We start from the raw sequence: 21,876 nt of genomic DNA on the forward strand, positions 1-21,876 counted from the left end.
ATTCTAAAAAATTAATTACTTATATATGTTGTTTTTTAAGAAAAACACTATATGCTATATGAGTGCTATTATTTCTACTAAGGAAATTGCATGTTAGATGAATATAAACCTAAATTTAGTAAGAAACAGTTTGATGAAAATATGGATAACGAAATCACAAAGTCCCTTGAAGAATCTTTTAGAGTTGATTACTTTATATATGTAGAGTAGATCAAACTATTTTTTCACTTAAAAATAGATTTGAACCAATTGAAGCATATAAAAAAATTGATTTCTTATTTAGTGGTAAAATATTGAGATAGAGTAGATCAAACTATTTTTTCACTTAAAAATAGATTTGAACCGATTGAAGCATAAAATTTTTTCTTTTGATTTCTTATTTAGTGGTAAAATATTGAGATAGAGTAGATCAAACTATTTTTTCACTTAAAAATAGATTTGAACCAATTGAAGCATATATAAAAAAATTGATTTCTTGTTTAGTGGTAAAATATTGAGATATGAATATTTTTTAAAAAATATTGTCTTAACCTTGAACTTTCTTTAACGCATAATAGTTATTATGATATTGATGGTTTAGATTTACTTTTTGAATTAAAAGTATTAAGAGAAATAATACAAGTAGAAGTCTAATGAAAATACTCAATCAAATAAAACGTCTTGATTCTTTTCCAAATACACATATTGCTTATGGGATAATGTTAACAGTTCATGTAACCATTACCTCAGCCGAAAATATTTTTTCGAAATTAAAATTGATTAAATATTCTTTAAGATCAATAATGTCTCAAGAGAGATTGAATAAATTAACTATATTATCATTTGAAAAGGGACTGTTAAAACAAATTGATTATAAAATAGTACTTCATAACTTCACATCTAAAAAAGTTAGAAAAGTAGATTCTAAATAAAAGTATATATGATGAAAAAAATAAAAAATTTTATAGGGACCCTCTCTTAAGTTTCGCTTTAGGCCCCAAATGTTGTTGAGTCGGCCCTGATGGTAGGAATCAAACTCGTACAGTCATAGTGTATGTTTAACAATCAAAACAAATTACACTATCCTATATGTAATAACAAGTGAAATTACTTCAGTCAAATTGTGAGTGAAAATTGATAAAACAAATACTCTCGTTATCCGTCCCAAAATACAGTAAAATCTCACTAAATTAATACTTGATTAATTAATAAACTCTCTAAGATAATATTTTTTTCCGGTCCCGACTTGGCCCAATGAAAAAATCACTCATTTTGATACGATAATAAGATAATATATTTTCAGAAAACCCCTATATAAATATATGGTCCCATTAATATTATAAATTAATAACTCTTTAAAAGTCAAAAATATCTAAGAAAGTGAAACATGAATCTAATGTGTTCTGTTTTTTGTTAAAAATTTAAATCTAGTTGAAGTCCATCTCTAACTTTTCTTATTACATCTAAAAGTTTCAATGTTGTCTTTTCGAACTGCATCATAAAATTGTGAAGAGTTCTACATGGGATAATTGTTTCCTTATGCGTAACTGGTTCCAAAAGTATTGTATCATCTTCAATTTGATCATCAACATTATTTTTTTAATGGTATCCACAATTTCTTCTAAGCTCTGGACCTCTGAACATGTATCATTTTCACCCATCCAACTAGTTATTAACATCCATTTTATTGCGGTAATCGAGATCATTAATCATGACCTTAAGTTCATGAATGACGTTTTCACAAATGGGTTCATATAAATTCTCTGAGATTTCATCCCGAAACGAATTTTGCAGTGTAGAAACACTCTTTAAATTAATAAATATTAATTTATCGATCAATTAATATCTCTACAAAATAATAATATTTCATGGTCCACCTACGTTCGACCTGAATTCTCAAGAATGAGATACGTAGGCGGCCTATGTCGGCCTCAATCGGTTTCTTTGTAAAATTTCTTATTTTTGTTAATCCTCGAGAGGGGGAACTGCATTTGACCTGATTCATGCTTCAACGAGATACGTAGGCGCCACAAGGGTTCGGTCATATCTCCCGTAAGATTTCTATTTTCCTTTACGATAGAAACTGAGCAGAATTTTTTAGAGGAACTCAAAAATTCTTAAGAAGAAGATCTCTCCAACAAAGTTGAGACTGAAGTTACTTTGAGATTTGCAACTGGGCCAGAATTTTAAGAGGATCTCAAAATTCCGTGATTTGATCACCAACGGTTAAAGATACGCCGAGACAATTAACTGGGACAGAAATTTTGAGGATGGCCTCAAAATTTCAACAAGTTTCATCGGGTTTAGAGCAACTTTGAATACTTCCCAGCAAGTGATCTTATAGACCTTGATGCATCAACCTCAAAAACGCTCATTAAGCTTGACGTGACATGACACTTAACAATGACCTTTTACAAACATTACTTTTGAAAATCTATTTTCCTTAAAAGTTTTTCCTCCATGTTTCAATTATTTTTGCATAAAAATGTTTTGTCTTATCTATCAAGAAGCGGGAAATCGGAGAAATCAATCGGAGATAGCAAAACAAGAAGCAGACAACCGAAGAAATCGACACAAATCAGTTCACTCTTAAACTAACAATTTTTCTGTGGATACATGTTTATAGGTTTACCTCAAAATTAACATATTCCTCCATTCAATGGATACGAAGAAGTCAAAAGGGCGAGGAGCTCCCCCAAAATTGACAATTTTTTCGGTGGATGCAGGAAATATTTTATGTTTCTTATATCAAATATTTGGGAATATGAATAGCATTATTTCATTCGAATTCCCAACAAAGCGAGTATCATAATGAACATTGTGACTATGTTCGGAGATGGAACAAACAAAAACAACGAAGAGAGCAATATTATTATTTTCCAGCAGCTAGAGACACCTGGAAGACATTTATCTGCATTATATTATCAGATATGATAATATTCTTACCCTTAAGGTTATTTATATTGTATTGTCGAATGAGACGGTACCACTACTCGGAGAGTCATTTATATCGTATTGTCAAATAAGATGATACCGCTACTCCGAGGGTCATTTTATTTATATTGTTGATTGAGACGATACCGCCGTCCAAAAGATACCCAGATGTTGCTCGGTGAAGCATTATCTTCATTTGATATCAGGGAGGTGTTATCAAAAGAAGTCATGCATCGCGGGAAAAAGATTCATGCATCGCGAGAAAAGAGATTCATGCATTGTAAGATGAAAAAGATTCATGCATTGCGAGAAAAAGATTCATGCATCGCGGGAAAAAATTCATGCATCGCGAGAAAAGAGATTCATGCATTGCAACAGGAAAAAGATTCATGCATTGCGAGAAAAAGATTCATGCATCGCAGGAAAAAGATTCATGCATCGCGAGAAAAAAGATTCATGCATTGCAAGAGGAAAAAGATTCATGCATCGCGGGAAAAAGATTCATGCATCGCGGAAGAATATTCATGCATCGCGAGAAAAGAGATTCATGCATTGCAAGAGAAAGAAGAATCATGCATAGCAAGAGAAAAATCATGCCTCGCGGGAAAGAGATCCATACATAGCAAAAGAAGTCATGCATCGCGGAAAGAAATCATGCATTGCAAGAGAGATCTATGCATAGCAAAAAGAAGAAATCACGCATAGCAAGAGAAAAGTCATGCATCGCGGAAAAGAGATTCATGCATAGCAAGAGAAGGATTCATGCATCGCGGAAAAGAAAATCATGCATCGCGAAAAAGAGTAACGCATCGCAAGAGAAATGAGTTATGCATCACAAGAGAAAGATTTACCTATCACAAGAAGATCAACATCGACTGCATCATTTTTCTTTGCAAAAACGACATCAAAAGAACTATCAACATATTACATCAGCTTATTTTATTACTTTGACATCAAAGAAATAGTACACTGAAGACTATATTGCAAATATAATCTATAAGCTTTATTTGCTTTACGTCAAACCCGATGGAGTTGACGTCAAATGTTCAAACAGAGCAATTAAGTGTCAATATGGTAAAAGGCACTATCTCTCCATTTGAATGACATTTTTATGCTAATGAGTTTTATCTCAATCTTTGTCGAGAGCATCCGAAAGGATGAATTCTCCAAAACAAACCACAGGTGCGGACGACATCAAAAAAGATGCAGCACAACGTGGAACTTTTTCTTAGCAGCGAACTGAGACATAGTCCGAAGAGAAGTGCCAAACTCTTAGGACGCGAGTAGGGGAGCGACTTCCACCACAATCAAACCACACCCCTATTAGAAAGCATATGAGTTTTTCTTTAGGTTTCATGGTTTCAGTTTCGCATCCGAAAATTTTTGGTCTCTACCGGAAGCCGCTTTCCAATATGAGTGACAATGCACCAAGAGCTTTGGAAATTATGTCCGTGTAAGTTCTTAAGTATGAGTGTGAAGCGCGCCACATTCATGACTAAGAGGTTGCAAGCCTCCTTTTCGTACTCGACTCACTTTGTCGCTTTTTCGGAACAAAAGGTGATCTAGCATAATAGATTTCCTTTCCAACCGATTGAGTTGAACTACAAGTAGTCTGATTCCCTAAGCAGAGGGATATGTAGACAGAGTCAATGTTGAAACTCGGCTGTATTCCAATCATTCGCTCTTAAATGTTATTCTCGAGCATTCTGATCTCTTCATAATTCGATATCGGGATGACTTATGAATTCTTTCATAATCGTGCGTCAAATCAAGCTTATCGAACTACAAGTGGTCTGAATTCTCATATAGCCTGAGATATGTAGGAAACCCATTTCCAAGGTTCGGCCATAATTCCTAAAGTCCGTACCAAACACCTTTTTCCAAAAGATGAAGATGTGGTCGGTCAAAATTGGATTTGTCAATTTCATCTTCCTCGAATTTCTTGCATCAATCCAAGTAAAATGAGGGACAGTTGTTGGCACCCAATTTTGACCCTCCCCAATATAAATTAATCATCGAACTTCCTAAATTCTAAATGATTTGAATAATTGGCTTTATAAAATTCAAAATAATTTTCAAGTAATTTTAAGTGGTTTTGTCATTTTTATAAATTTTAAATAAATATAATATTTTATATAATTATGTGTCTAATTAGTATATTTTATGAATGTTCGAAAATTGTCTCAAAAGGATTTTTAGTTTTTATTTAAATATTTAGTTATTTAGTCGTTTATATTGTTAAATTAATTAGTTTATAATTGAGTTAGTTATTTTATTTCGTTAAGATTAAGAAGCTTGTTAATTAATTAATATTGATTTGTCTTATTTAATTATTAGTCGCACTTGTCCTAATTAATTATGTTTGGCTACATCTGTAATTTCCAATTGACCATCATTTAAATTCATATGACCATAGCCTAGTCCAAATCTAACCAATTAGATTTTATCTTCAACTCATTTAATAGACCAAAGTTTGGGCCACCCTTTGGCAGCTTATTCCCAGGCCCAACTCATTTAACAACAATCCAATTGCTAGCAAACATTAATCCATTCAACCATGCCCAACCGTCTCCTCATTAACCCAACCGACCCATACCCGGCCCAATCCCTTCATCAACAAAAGAAGAACCCAAAATATTCCTAGCAAACGCATCAAACAGAGCAGTAACGTCTCACGTCGACCCAAAACGATGAGAAATCAACGGCGTGAACGACAATGATTCAAACGACAGTCTAAGAAGTACAAAACGACGCCTGCTCGATTTAACGCCTTCACGGAGGATACGGTGATAGACGGAAAAGCAACGGGCAAGTCAGGCAGTACTCTATTTTTTTTGTTTTCTTCCTCACGTCTCTGTCCCGGCAGCAAGCAGAAGCACACGTTTTTTCCTTTTCTCATTCGGAATAGGGAGAAAATTTCAGAGAAAGTATGTCCTCCTTTAATGGTGAAAGAAATTTTGAAGTTTGAATTTGAATTTAGGCTCTTTTTGTCCGGATTTGGATCCGTTTTTCCCCCCATTCCCGAACCCTATTTCCCTCCTATATATGGTCAACTGTTGAAAAGGAATCGGGGGGGATCTTTTTGAGTTGGAAAAAATATTAAAGAAATTAGTTGAAATTTGGGAGAAAGCACGGTCAACTACTAGTTACAAATATTTACAAATAAAAGTTGGGGAATAGGACTTAGGAGAAAAGGGTGAGGGTCTAGGTATCGCTCGAGTCTTTCGCTTGCTTCTTTGTTCATCGGAATCTTTCGAAATCTACGAAAGTCGCTGCCCTCCAAGCTCATCAGCCGTCCCAAGTTCGCTGCATTTTGGAAGGTAACACTTATTTTGCTTCAAACATATCTTGCTCTTAATGTGTTGTCGTTTGATTCTCAATGTGTGAGCTGTTTATGTGATAATGTTGGAGAATACTTCGATTCACTGCTTATTGTAAATCAGTATGTGGTTGGTTTGTTTGCTTCTGGATATTTGATAAGAGTTGAGTTTTTCTTTTCGTCTCCTTTGTCTACTGTTGCGTCTGTCGGTTTATGTTGGTTTATATTGTGACTTGGACTTGTGCAGAGCTATTGAAATATTGAGTTTTGATTGCTATTACCCTTATTGTCCTAGCTTTTCTATAATACCTCTATGATCGGTTTCGAAATTCCTATTAATCTTATTCTGTGTCTATTTGCTGTGAATTTGCTTATGGCTCAGATTTTAGTGACAAATCGTAATGTATGTTTCCTGTTTGCTTAGATTTGTTCACATTGATTTAATAATGAAAGTTGTCAAAAACTTGCGCTTACCTTAGTCATAGGTTGTTAGCTTCGATAATCTTGTGTTGCTATTTAGGGGTCAAGTGTGTCGGATTATTAACAATCTATCTACCTAACAGTGTTCATCATAAGTAGTGGTTATATTCTTCTCAGATAGTAGCTTAAGCTTAACTGATTTTTACTACTTTAGCATGATATAAGTCACCAAATATTTGTTGAATCAGATTGCTTTCCTTGGATTTTCACTAGTAGTTGGCCGTACTTGAGCTACTGTAAGTAGAACATTTGGTCATGACTCATTAGCTTATCCACCATACATTTAATTCTCCCTGCAAATGTTCAGAAAAATATGTATATAATTTCTAGCCATTAGTTCATAGTGCTATTTCCAATAAAGATCTTGAGTATGCATTTTAGTGGTTTGTGTTAGTAGTTGTTCAATTACTAAATGTTTTCGTATGTCTAAAAGTTTGATGAATCCATGCTTGCTTACTGCTTCTTCGTTGGTAAAATCGCTTAATGATGATCTTAAATTACTCATGTTAATTTTTCCCTTCACTTTCTTTACATGTGGTGCTTCCCGGAGTATAAATTGGACTCTTTTTCATCATCTCCCTGCATTTACGGGTATTGAAGTCAGCCTTTGGTGTTCGAGGGAGAAAGGGAAGCTAATGCAAGCCTCCAAAAGCTCAAAAAGAGCTATATACCTGATGTACCCAACAGTATACACTGCTATACAACAACTATACACATGATATACAGGGAAGAAAAAATAAAATGCAGGTTGCGGGGGTCAAAATAGACTGAATACACTCGGTACACACTCTGATATACACAAAAACGTGCCTGAATACGACCCATATACAACGATATACCTTTGCTGTATACACAGGTGTTTGGGAGCGAAAATGGGCTGAAGGAGGCCCAAAAACGCAGCAAAGGCCCAAATTCAATTTTCTTGCCTACGCTTTGTTTTATTCGTTCGACTGACGCTTTCATTTCTTATGGTTAAATTTAATTAAACCCCAAAGGTAGTCATTTCTCTTTTATATTTTTAAAATAAATATTCATTCATATGATTTATTTACTTAGCTTTTATTTAATTTTGGTCTTGACATTTCCTTAAGTCATTTCCCTTAGAAAAATTCCATTTAGTTCATTCCCCCTTACGATAATAATAATAAAAATAAAAATGAATATATAAAACAAAAATAGTCATAATTGAGTTCTTTTACCTAGTTAAAATTTCAAAAAGTTAGTTTAAATAAATGAGTTTTTTTTTTTACTTGGTTAAAATCTCAATAAAATTAGTTAAAAATAAAACGAGTTCTTTTACTTCGTTAAACTTTCAAAATTAGTCATAGTCATGAGTTCTTTACTTAGTTAAATTTTTTTTTTTTAAAAAATAATTAGTTAAAATAAATGAATTCTTTTACTTAAGTTAAAATTTTAAAATTAGTCAAAAATTATTTTGGTCAAATCGTCGGTCAACCGCGAGTTAGCGGGTATTCCGAGGGCCTAACACCTTCTCGGAATATACATTTGAACTCGAACCCTTTTTTTTCAATTGATTTTATCTGTTTAAATCTTTTTGAAAAATCTTATATTTTTTCTTGATTTTTTTTACTAAAAATTAAGTGGCGACTCTGTTCTTTTGAAAATTTGATTTCTCTTAAACTATAAGTTTAATCGATTTTTCGAAAACTAAGTCATTTTTCTCTTATATACAGTTTTTAATAAAAAATTATTTTTTTAATGGTATCCACAATTTCTTCTAAGCTCTGAACCTCTGAACATGTATCATTTTCACCCATCCAACTAGTTATTAACATCCATTTTATTGCGGTAACCGAGATCATTAATCATGACCTTAAGTTCATGAATGACGTTTTCACAAATGGGTTCATATAAATTCTCTGAGATTTCATCCCGGAACAAATTTTTGCAGTGTAGAAACACTCTTTAAATTAATAAATATTAATTTATCGATCAATTAATACCTCTACAAAATAATAATATTTCATGGTCCACCTATATTGATTTAGTGAAGTTTTACTGTAAGTGTTATCTTACAAAAAATCACGTCAATTAAAAAATCTATAAATACAATGTATAGTTTATTAAACAATTCATATTTAATAAATGTCTCTTGAAAATTAAACACTATTAAGAAGATGAAGTATAAGGATATAGTTGGAAAACCATACACCCTACATCTCATATTAGTTGGGCACTTTTTATTTTACACGATTATTAAGAAATCATTAATAGATTGATCAACTTTACTATTTTTTGCTCTTTGTTCATATTAATTAGCCTCTTGAAAAAAGAAAATTTGAATCTTTAAAACTTGTTTAAACTTCCAAAGCCATATTAATTATAGGGGTAAGGTGAGAAAAAATGAATTAATTCTATCTTGATTGTCACTCCCCGAGCCTACACCGTAGACGTGGCCGACACTCGAAAATTATTTCTGATCCCCAAGCAAACCCTTGGCCTGGCTGACTACTTAGCGGAAAACTCACTCAAGCGATAATAGGCTTACAACATAAATTTATCTCCTCATAAACTCAACTGGAATGTCTGAAATAACTCATTTGCAATAATAATAATAATAATTTGCAAAACAGTCTTTAAAGTACTGGTTTTTCCTCTGAAAGAAAATCCAAACAAAGAACCCTAGGAGGAGGTTCAATACGATGTCACTCTGGTTTTTTCCTTTCTCTTCTGTCCTTTAACAGAAAATCGTTTTGTTTTTAATTAAATATTTTGTTAATTATGTTAGTTTAGTCACTAGATCATATTTTTCAGTCAATTAATTTATAATTAAGATAATTATTTTATTTCGTCAAGTTAAGAAGTTTGTTATTATAATTAAGATAATCAACATCAGTTCATCTTATTTAAATTCCAACCAAATTTACTAAAGCTACGTTCTTAATTATAATTGGTCATAATTGAAATTCATGTGGTCATGTCATAATTTGAAATTTAACCCCTTTTATTATAATTCTAGTTATTTTAAGGGAAAATTACGTGGTTAAACACATTTATACTACTTAATTAGTCATTATAGCTATAGTTTGCTATAATTACCACTTGCGACTAACATTAACTATTAATTACGTGGGCTAACTTTGTATTTGTATAATTCACCACATTTGTATAATTCACAATTAACAATTCTTTGTTTGATTTCTATTTGTATACGATTGTTTGTATTTGTATATGACGATCATTTCGTTTGTTTTTTTCAGTTTTATCACCATATACGTTCAATCTTTTTTTGTATAACTTTTTAAAGTTTGTATAAACGTATTAGTTTTCAAATTTTGTATAATATAATTTATATAATGTAATTTGTATAATATAATTTGTATAAATGTTTTAAAGTTCATCTGTTTATGTTTGTATGAATTCGTTATTTCGAGTTTTATCATCTTTGTATAATTTTAGACTTTGTATTACTCAATTATACAAAAACACGCGAATTATACAAACGAGATGTGAATTACACAAATTATTGCCCTCTCTCGCTCGCCTTTGTAACGACCCGAACCGTCGTTATTTAGATGAAACAGAAATTTGGGAAAATTCTGGGCTACTGTCCCGCCAAAGCGGGCTTGTTGCCGCTAGGGCGGGGTAAGCTGATGCCAGGGCGGGATAGGAGAGGCAGAACGTAAATTACGAGAAATTCTATTTTCTCCGTCTTCCTAAAATACCTAAATAAGTCGTAAAACACCCTAGAAACCCCAGAAAAGCTATTATAAGCTTGGGAAGGAAGGAGAAGGAAATTTCTAGCGTGATTGATAAAACTCTTGCTATGTCTTTGACATAGTCTGGATGCAGGTTGATGATGTTTCATTAGGTGAAGACGAGGAAATTCTCCGCAGCTTCTATTATTCCTTCCGCATAATGGGAGTTGTGTCTTTTGTTTATCTTGTCTAGATGTACTCTCAGTAGCTCTTGTACCTGTTTAGACTAGATCCTTGAGAGTTGTTAAATTACTTTACAAGTTTTAACCAAAAGTGTGTCTAAGGATATTGTTTAAAATCATATTATTATATTTATCTCTGTTTTCTTTAAACCTTCAGCATGTTTTGACTATTGGGATATAAGGGTTTTCTTACTTAGGTGTTAGAGTGGGTGCCCGCACGGCCCGATGGGTTGGGTCGTGACAACCTCTCTCCTCCCGCTCCCAATCTCACTCATTGTCACGCTTCGAGCCTACACCCTGGGCGGGACTGGCACTCGAAGACCATTGCTAGCCCCAAGCAAACCCTTGGCCTGGCTTACTTAACTCAGCGGAAGACAATATTCATATCTATAACGATCAATGAACTTAACTGAACTGCATAATGAAATAACTGAGAATGTTTAAAGGTTAAACATTCAACTTGGCCAAAAGTGGCAACCCAAGTCTTGACAATAAGAAATGATAATGAAAAGACTAAAAAAACTAACATCTGACTGTCTATGAAGCCTCTAATAACAACTGAGATGGATGTTGGGACAGACCCCACAACATCCTAATAAACTAAACTAGATAGCAATGAAATGGATCCTCCGGAAAGCAAAGAGGCTCACCAATGGACTCTGAACTGCTCACTGGATCAACGATGCGTCGGAATGCCGATCCTAGTTATCTGTGTCATAAGACGATGCAGGCCAACTGACATCAGTACATTGAATGTACGAGTATGCGAGTTGGAATGCTAAAACAACATAGGCTTGAAAGGGAATCTGAAAGAAACACTTACATTGGCTCTTCTCAACTCAAGAATACTTAACTAAACTCATTTCATTATAAAACAGTTTAAAACAAGTGCAATATAAAGAAAAACTGTTGAAAACATGCTGTCAATTCATAATCATAATATCATAAAAAGACAAAGTATGCTCTATCTCAAAGTCTACTTGTGCAATGCATGAATAAAGTCCCATACCCCCATTCACACTAAGCAGAACCCCTTGAGGAACCATGCAACTATTGTTGTGGGAGTTGTTTCTCTAACTGACAACCATCACTTAAGAACTATAGTGATGATACAACGCTTTACCTCACGTTGCTGAGGCTCATCCTATACCTTGCCGTGATATAGGAAGCTAACTCACTAAGTGGATCCACTACTCTATGCGAAAGGGATTCAGCTAAAAAGTATGACCCTTTTCTACCCATGATGGCTACATGGTTTATGGAGACTTGAGTTAATGTGAACTCACATCCCCATATCAGTGCTCAATACTACACCTAAAAATATAATATTAGCTCTTATGTATAAAAACATACTTCTTCTGTGATTTGAGATTAATGCTCAAAAACTTAGCTGAAAGACTATTTTGGAAATCAGAGTTTCCCCTCTTGCTTAATTATGAAAGCATTTACTCTTTTCTGAAAACTAGCCCGAAGGCTCTTTGGAAATCTCAGTTTCCGCTCTTATTTAAATGTGTAAAACATTTTAAATCTCTTTGGGAAATACTTAGTCCCCATATGTTTCTTTGAAGAAAAGAACTTCAACATTACCCTTTACTAAACTCAAAACTTAAGTCTTAAAATAAAGTTATAACATTTGTAAAAGACTTATGTAAGCTTGGAATGAACTTCTCTTACTTGACTATTGACTTCTCTTGACTTTGATCTTAACTGCTCTTGACTTGACTCTTAACTGATCTTGACTTGACTCTTAACTGATCCTTGAATTGAATTATGGATTAAAGGATTAAGATTTGTGATTGGAAGGATTTCATGATGTTTAGGAATGATTCTAGATAGCTAAACATGAGAAAATACCGAAAAATCAATATTTGAAGGTGGGTCCGCGACACGGAGGCATAATTAAATTTTGGTTCCGAAAACGTCTTTTGAGGCAGAACACCTCGTGTCAGCTTTGCGACGCGAAGTCGAAATTTTCAAAATCTGGGACCAGGTGCGTGACACGCCACCACTATCAAATCTTGTTCGACGAAAATTCTTCTTCGTTTTTCAACTCTAAACCCTCTAAACTCCATATGTTCTTTTACTCAACACTTAGAATCGATTAAACCCTCAATATACATCAGATTCTACCCAAAAAAAAAAAACACTACTAAAACGTGAATAAATCTCCAGCTCTTTCAACAACACAACCCACAAGAATTCAAATGAATATCATCAAGAACTCAAGGAATTTACTTTCAAATCAAACATATTTCGCTGAATTGAATCATGATTGGCGCGTGGGCGAAGTAACCCAACGCTCTGTGACCTCACATATCTTATCTTGTAGGGATCCCCCCCCCGACGAAATCCATAAGCAAAGCTCCAAGAAATCGACGAATCTTGAACGTTCTTCTTCTTTGTCCTCTTCTTTTCTCTTCTCTCAAAACCCTAACCCTTTTTCCAAAAGCGTAAACTGATCTAATTCAGCTTAGGCCCCTAATTAATTACAAAAAAATGAATTAAAATAAAAGGGTAAGGAAAAGACCAAACTACCCTTTAAAAATCCGGATTGGACTTTCTTTATTCCAACAGCTAGCCCAACTTCCAAAGGGCATAACTCACTCATATGAACTTGGATTTGCACAAACTTGGCGGCGTTGCAAAGATATTTCCAACAATAACTGGAATTACACCTAACTCATTCTGATCTAGAAGTTATGGCCGTTTGAAGTTGACCAAAAACTTAACCTTTCCTAACTTAACCAAATTTCCAGATTTTAATTCTTTCCAAAAATGACTATTTCCAATTATAAGCTTCTTCCTAGTTATTTCAAATTGTGAGATGTTACACTCGCATCTCTCCTCTCTCTCCCAATCTCGCTCTCCAGATATACAAATGCATATATATATATACCAGTTACATATATACAATTATCAAACCGATATACATATACAATTCACCTCTCTCCCACTTTCTGCCCTTTCTCGCTTGCCTCTCTCATCCCTCTCGCTTGCCACTCTCATACATATAACATGTAGCTACAAATCGTAATTAGCAAACTCTAGTTATGTAGCGTAATTAAACTATTTTTGAGTGGCTATATACGAAAGTTCCCCTTCCTTAATTTAACCCCCTTAAACACAATTTCATCCCAACTTCAAACCAATATTAACACAATTACAACAGCCCACAACAACAACAATCAGCAGCATCGACCCAAGCCCACCAATATTCCAACACGCTGTCAACAATTCCAACAAAATATCCACCAGCCATACACAACAAAACAAATGGCGTCTAAGAACCAGCAATCGATACATACAACGTTCACTAACAATTCATAGTGTCTGTTGTTTATGTTTTCTTGGTTATGTCTCAGCATTCTTCATGTTAGAATTGGGTGAAACTGATTACTGTTTTAGTTAATTTTTTCTGTTTCAATTGAAATTAGGTTTTTTGTTGAGAAAATGGTCAAATAACTCTCCGCGGGAGTCCTATTACCCCTTGAACTACTTTAAAATGGAATAAATAACCCTTTAAGTGCTGAGTTGGCATAGAGAGTATATTTCACTCTCTTTGAGAGAGTGAGTTGCCTATTTTTTTTTTTTAAATTTCCATTTTTTTTCTAATTTTCTTTTTTCTTTCTCTTTCTTGTTATTTATCTATAAAACATTTTTCACCATTATCATTGTTGAAGCTTTTTCAATGGATGTTTGGAATAAAAATTATCAACAAAAAATGCATTTAATGAATAAATAATTTTTCAATAAATTTATTTAGAACATATCTAACAAATTAAATTTATTTTTTTAAAAAAACATACCCATTAATTAATTTTTTTTAAAGTGATGGATTCAAGAGTAACAAAATCAAAGTGAAGTAATTGTATATTTAAAAAATATTTTCAAACTTAATAAAACAAACTAAAACAAAACAATTGAAAGATTTTGTAATGTGCTTTGTTTAAATTAAGTTAGTTTTCTTTGCTTTTTGTTTTAATTAGTTTCGAAACATTTAAGAATGTTTCTTTTTTATGGATCAATTTTTAATTTAACTTCCACATCATATGTTTAAGACCACAAGATTAAAAAATATTTTGGTATAGATATATCTTTAGTTTAAGATCATAAAAAAGTAAACTTTTTTTATTAAAAAGAAAGAAAGAAATTGAATCTCAGATATAAAAAAATAATTAAAATTTAGGGCCTCCAACTTATTTTTGGCTTTAAGCCACTAATTAGCTTGAGACGCCACTGTGTGAATTGACGCTAAAAGCAATGTCCATTCTTCTTCGAAACTAATTAAAACATTCTTTATTTTTTTTTTGTTAAAGAAAGCTTAAGATAATTTTATTACTACTAAAAAATTAGGCCTTTTGATTTTTGGGGAGTAAGACATATGCCTCATTTTTAAAGGTACTGAGCCACTCCTAACTTCACACCTTTCAACTCCTCGATTCTCTTCAGATATACAACCCTTTTGTCTCGAAAAGACTTGTTACTAAGTTGTATTCTGTGGAGAGCAGGATTTCAACATTGCAAAAGACGTTGACTGATTTGGAAAAAAGAATGGAGGATGTATCCAAGTCGGTGTATGAAAGTTTGAACTTGTTTTTGTTTGGTGGGGCTGCTTTTTTTACTCAGAGGACACTAACTTGTAGCAAGGGATTAAAAATCTTAGTATTGACACTTTTGGCTTCTCTTTTAAACTTAATTCGTGTTAAGAAATTGGTAACAACAAAACTCTCTAGCCTGCAAAGGTTGAATGCTTCTCACTTGAAGACTTATGAGCATTTAGTTAGTGAGACTATAGTTTTAAGGGAATTGGAACAAGCAAATGTCGTTGCCGTAGATGGGGTTGAGAATTTGATTTTGGAGAGGTGTGTAAGGAGGACACAATTCTTCCAACGATAGAGGACATTGTTGATACGGATTGTGCAGAAATTTTTGTTCCAAAAGGCGACAGAGTTGAAAAAATATTGTTTGGTGCGACGGTATTCATCCATGTTCTTACCTTACTCTTTCTTACTCTAGTGTTGCGATGTGGTAAGTTTTTTGTATCTAATGTTTTTCTTATCACTATTTTTTTTTGTTAAGATTATTCTATTCTAACTCTTAATTTGTTTTTGTTCAGGTGTTATTTGATTGAAACTTCGAAAAGATTCGGAGTATTTTGAAGTTTTGGGTTGTTTGGATTTTCTTTTGTTCAAGAATTTTTAGTTTAAGGGTTTGAATTGTTTTGATTTTCTTTTGTTCAAGTGTTATGTTGCAATAGACTATTTTACATATAATTTGTCAAAACTGTCTTTTGATGTGAAATAATGCCCAACTTTTTGTTCTCACGGAATTTCAATAAGATTTGCTTTTACACTTTATATCTTCATTGGGATAGATAAAACATATATGCAAGGAGAAATGGCGTTGACAACGACTTAAATAAAACTAGTTGCCTATTGACATCAAATGCAGTTTGTATATAGAAGTTTTGAAAGAAAACCAACATTTATCGTCATCAACATCATAAACTAGAGCAATTTGATATCATGATGGTTTAGTTTTATTTGTAAAAATTGCTTAAGAGGATTATGTTTATAACCATGCTGGATTCTTCAATGCTGTCGCAACTGCCTTCACTTGCAAGTAATTCCTGAGACCGTATTTTCCCTTTTCTCTTCCCTGACCACTCATCTTATAGCCACCAAAAGGAATTGTAGCATCAAACGTATCAAAACAATTAATCCATACCGTCCCAATTCTCAAGGCTCGTGCCAATGTGTTTGCAGTGTCAATATTCTGCGAAAATACTCCAGCAGTTAGACCATACCGAGAACTATTAGCTCTCCGTACCACTTCATGTAGATCCCTGTAATGAACAAATGCATACCATAAATAAAAGTCGATAATAAAGCTCCACGTACTATTGACATATGTATTTGATCGTTCTCACATACTTAAATTTTAAGATGGACTGTACTGGACCAAAAATCTCATCTTGTGCAATCAGCATATCATCTTGACAATTGTACAATTTGTTAGTTATGACAATTTATGGACGTTGATGCTAAAAATCATGTCTATTAAAGTGAAAATGTATATACCTTAACATAAGAGAAGACGGTGGGCTTAATATAGTAGCCCTTTTTACCAAATTGATCACCGCCAGTTTCAAGAGTAGCTTCACTATCGACGCCAGATCTAATGTACTTCATGATCTTATCAAACTATTTTATATCAGTCTGTTGTGACAGGAAAACTCTTATGTATAGCATTATTACCTTAAGAAAAAGACTTACAAGAAAGGAAATATGGTTTGTTTTTCATCGTACAGGTTTAATACATTGGTTTCCAGCATTTTAGATAAGAAAGTGGATTAGTTAGGAGATCATCAATACCTGAGGACCCTGCTCAGTGCCCGATTTAAACGGATCACCAACTACTCGTTTCAAGGTGCGTGCTTTTGCCTTCTCCAAAAATTCATCATAGACTTTCTCGTGAACATAGGTCCGAGAGCCAGCACAACAACATTGGCCCTTTAAAATTTATGTCATCGGTGTTAGTATCTAACATGAACCTTACCAACACCCAATGAAGAAGTATAGATAGGAAATAGTACCTGATTAAAGAAGAGAGCAACGTGAGCTTGTTCAACGGCTGTATCAATATCGGCATCCTCACAAACGATAAAAGGGGATTTCCCTCCAAGTTCTAATGTCGCAGGCTTAAGATTGCTCTTAGTGTTTGGTTTTGTGCATTTTTCCCTTCCTATGTGGATAAATAAAAGTCCAAGGATCTGGGTCTTGCTTCCTTTCCTTTGTGGATAAATTTAGCCCAAATTTGACTAGCCCAATTTGCCCATAAGCCCAATATTATGGTGCATATGTAAGACTTTCTTTTAGGTCTTATTTTGAGATATATCACAAGAGATTGAGAGTAGCCATATAGAGAGAAAAGTGAGAAAGTGCAGATTTTCACATATGCCCTAACAGCCATTTTCAAATTGTGATTCCCACTTCGTTTCTTATTCGATTGAGCTGATTTTTGGACAGCTTGTTCCTTTCAACTGGATCTTTGATTCGGAACTGAGAGAGGGTGATTTGGAGTCCTGTAGCTCCAGATTTTAGCTCGTAAACAGTAGCTGCGGGTTTGGTGTTTTTGCTTCTTTTATTTCTCTAGTTTTTTGGTGCTATCTTGTAGTTCTAGTTGCTCATTGTTTGGCACTTTGTTGGTGGCCATTTTGGAGAACACTTTTGTAACTCTTGTTGATTATAGTGGAGCTTTGGCCTTGTGATTTTTACTCTTCACACCGAAGAGGTTTTCCACGTTAAACTTTTGTGTCTAGTGTGTTGATTCATTTTTCTTGCTTGGTTGATTTGTTTGCTGCCCAAACAGTTTTATTCTTGCATTATTTTGTCTTCTCTTGGTTCAAATAGAAGGGAAAGTTTTGACTTGGATTTTCTTCCGTTATAGCCTTGTTGTGCACATTTATTATATGTACAACTATACATAGATATAAATAGATAGTCAAGTCAGTTGTTGCCTTATCTACTTGTTAGACTTGAATAAGCTACGTATGTGCAGACAGGTCTTCCATCCTAATACTTCGAGTTTGGATAAATTGCATACAATAGCATGGCTGGCTAAAGATTCAAGTGCTACCAACTCTATAATCCCATAATACAGTCCAGAATTGGTTAAGAATGAGAGTAATGCTAACATCAAATACTACCAGAGTTTTCATACGGAATAGGATGCACTAGATTTCCGGCATAATATGTGTGAAACTTGCCTTCTTTATTGAACAAGTAATGCTTCACAAAAAAGGAAAAAACCATTCATCCATTTTCAGCCTTTGAATAGTTCATAAGTACAAGGTTGTTAATAAAGACTTATAACTCTATACAATATATTCAATAAGATTTCTGCCTTCAAGATTAACAATGATCAAAGTGAAACTAGACTATAACTCTTTAACATCCAACATTTTAAGAAAAATCATGATAATTTTGCAAGATGGAGATGTACAACAAGACTCATGCTACTAAAAGAAAAACACAAAGAAATAGTTTCTTGAAAAAAAATGAGTTGAGAACTTTGAGTCTCAATATATAAAAAATATATTATCTTTTAGTCTCAATTTATATGGAGCTGCTTGATAATCTTTAACAAATATAATGAGTGTTAGATTATTTTCTTTGTGAAATTTTAAAAAATATTTTTTGTTGTAATGTATTATGTGTCTAATTACAATTCTCACTACCCGCATCTTCGCACAGATAAAGGGACCTACTTTGGATAGAATGAAATGTGAGTTCCAGGATTTCAACACACTTTCTCAACCGCAAGGGACTACAATTTCTTAGGTGTACTTCACGTTTCTTTTGTTAAAAATAACAGTTTATTTCATGAATCTAGAAAGCCATATTAGATGACTATATTAATTAAAAAAAAATAAGTTGACAGTCTTTTCGACCTTAGTTTGTCAGTAATTAAAAAGCATAGATAAAGATAGTTTATTCAGAAAAAGTTGAACCTTTTTCTCTCTGGTTCAATGGCAATGATTAAGAATAATTTTTTGATCGTTAGATTAGCATATCTATTTTATTTTCTGTTCTTCTGCAGTATTCTCTATGATCCAAGCTTACTCCGGTGAGTGTTGGTTTGATTTTTGAAGTTCTTGCCTAATAATATCAATAGGCGTAGATATATGCATTGTATAGATGTAATCTCTATTACTGTATTGATCATTTGAAGGAAATTTTGGCAGATTTGATGCAAGAGGAGGAAACAGTTGACAGAGATGTCATCAAAGGTTTTCAACGAGAAGTGTGTGACAGGTCCACTTAAGTTTAGTTCCAGCGAAAACAATGATAATTGTGCTAGACGTTGTATTTGACAGTGTTGGCTTTCTTCAACGAAGAAAAGAGTTCACAACAGAGGATGGTAGTAATATGGCGAAGCCTTGACGCCAATGAGCTCTCCAACCTTCTTCGTTGGTCAGTTGTTTGCTGCTTTCTTTATTGATCCTCTTCCTCGTCACTTTAATTTCTCCAATTTTGAGTCTCGCGAGTATGATTAAAATAGAAGAATATTTTTAACACTTCAATAATCCACATATTTAGGCAATACACAGAGGTAATTTACCTGTTACAAATTTTTGGATATAGTTTATTTTAAAGATTGTTTACAAGCTTTATTTGTGTGTATTATATGGTATAGAATATTTTCTAATGTGTCTTCCTATATAAATATAGGAAGCTTTGTTGGATGATTGAATAGCCAACAATTAGAAACTATAGAGAAGATACCAATGAAAAATGATTTCGTTTTATGTTATCTATATTTAAAAAAATGATTTCATCTTAAAATATTATCTCACTGGCAAAGGAAAAGAGAGAAATTAACATGGATGCATTTTTAAGAATATAGTGCAGAAACCCATGAACCAACTTTATTCATACTTCTAAACTTAGTTGAAGTTTGTCATTATTTATGTTTAAGGGGTAACAATTATTAAAACTTTTGGTACATTTTAGAGACTCCAATCTAGAGATGCCCTTGATGTGAGACTCAATACTTCCACAAATATGATACAATCTTTTATTTCACGAGTTAGTAGTAAGGTCTGCTTACAGTTTACTCTTCTCATTCACGGGGTATTTTGTTGGGCTCGTCTTCTTTCGAAGAATCTGGAGGAATTGAATTCATGTGTACTGTAGACAGATCTTTTGTCATTATTTAATTCAAGAAGTGAAATTGTTGGTGTGCTCAAATGCACATGTCCAATCAAATACATGTATTGATAGTACAGGTGCAAATGATCTTTACTTCTTAAGCAGTCTCTTGCCTATTTCTTTTTTCATCTAATTGAATTATTTAATTATAAGAAAAATTGTATATCTTGATTCATTTTTACGATGGGAGTTGCACATTTCCGAGAATTTCTTTTTTGAGAAGCACTGAGTTCATGAAAATATAATTTGGTTACTTTAGAGGTAATATTTGAATTAATTTAATTTAGTTACTTCAGAGTTAATATTTGAATTGTCGTAGTAGTAGTATTTGTAGCTATATCACATCTATGTAAGTAAATAAATGAACAGACTCCGCGCTAAAATACGAAAGTTGCTTCAAAAAAAATTATTGAATTTTTTTTAGTATGAATGCGACATAATTGACCTCAAATAATTTGAGATTGTACTTGATCAATTTTGGTGCATATCTGTTAATAACTTATTTATAAATAGTTATATACAAATGTAATTAGTACCCCATATGTATAATGTTCAATTTATAAATAGTTATATACAAATGTAATTAGTACTCCCATATGTAAAATGTTCAACTATGTAAATATTTCACTTTAAAAACAACATTCAATAGAATGACATTCACAAAATATATAGATAACACGTTTGACTACTATATTATGTTTAAGATAATAGTATTTTTATTTATTGTATATAATGTCTCATTTATATTAATCAATTTTAGATCACGAATAAGACTACACGTTGGGCCCGTGCTTAGCACGGGCAATACTTATAGTCCTTAAATATTAGGTAAGGATAGAAATTAGAAAATTAAATAAAGGTACAAAATCACAAAGTTAGATAACCATGGTTACTTGATAAGTTAAACATGGTTAAGCCAAGTTCGACTTTATCTTCTCACACGTAAAACGACACTTCTCCAATGCCCAAAGTCAAGCTTTCCGTTACTCCCTCCATTCCATATTAAGTTAATTTTTGAGGTGTTTCATATCTTTTAAGAAAAATAAATTAAGATATAAATTGAACTTAATTTTTCATTTTTATCCATATTAATTATTGTCAAATATATGATTAAAATAACTAAATATTAATTAATTGCTAATTCAAATACTAATTAATGAAAGGTAAAATTGGAAGAACACTTTAAAAATAGTTTTGAAAACTGAATAATTAAGCTAATTTGAAAAATGAAAAATACCTAAAATATATTAACTTAATATGAAATGGAGGGAGTATTTTTATAGAAATAGTACTTATTGCAGCAACACTTGTACCATTTCCCTGTTTTCTTCTTCTCTCTGCATTCTGATCTCCTCTCTCTATTTTCTTCCATTGAAACTTCACACACACACACACAGTTACTTTCTCTCTCTCTCTCTGCATGTGTGTGATAATCTTTGGTGCTTCCTGAATTCGTCGGATTCTGACGTCATCACCGTGTTCCCGGTCACCGGATTTGTCTTTTAGGTACCGTATATGAAACGCCGTTTCTATGATATGTTGTTTATTTT

At 33.0% G+C, this 21,876-nt stretch overlaps 2 protein-coding genes across 2 annotated transcripts in view; one reads left to right on the plus strand and one right to left on the minus strand.

The window, feature by feature from the left end:
- The window catches only part of LOC125867017 (suppressor of mec-8 and unc-52 protein homolog 2), a 460,057-nt gene that overhangs the window by 407,518 nt on the left and 30,663 nt on the right, over positions 1 to 21,876 (plus strand). The window lies entirely within an intron of this gene.
- Positions 16,080 to 16,602, minus strand: LOC125867049 (benzaldehyde dehydrogenase, mitochondrial-like). The gene is made up of 2 exons (XM_049547470.1): positions 16,547 to 16,602; positions 16,080 to 16,458 (listed from the first exon to the last, which is right to left on the minus strand). Exons 1-2 carry the CDS (start codon positions 16,600 to 16,602, stop codon positions 16,185 to 16,187), a joined length of 330 nt encoding a protein of 109 aa, XP_049403427.1. The 3' UTR covers positions 16,080 to 16,184.

The sequence above is a fragment of the Solanum stenotomum genome, chromosome 6 (genome assembly GCF_019186545.1).
Source record: "Solanum stenotomum isolate F172 chromosome 6, ASM1918654v1, whole genome shotgun sequence".
NCBI classification, from domain to species: Eukaryota; Viridiplantae; Streptophyta; class Magnoliopsida; order Solanales; family Solanaceae; genus Solanum; species Solanum stenotomum.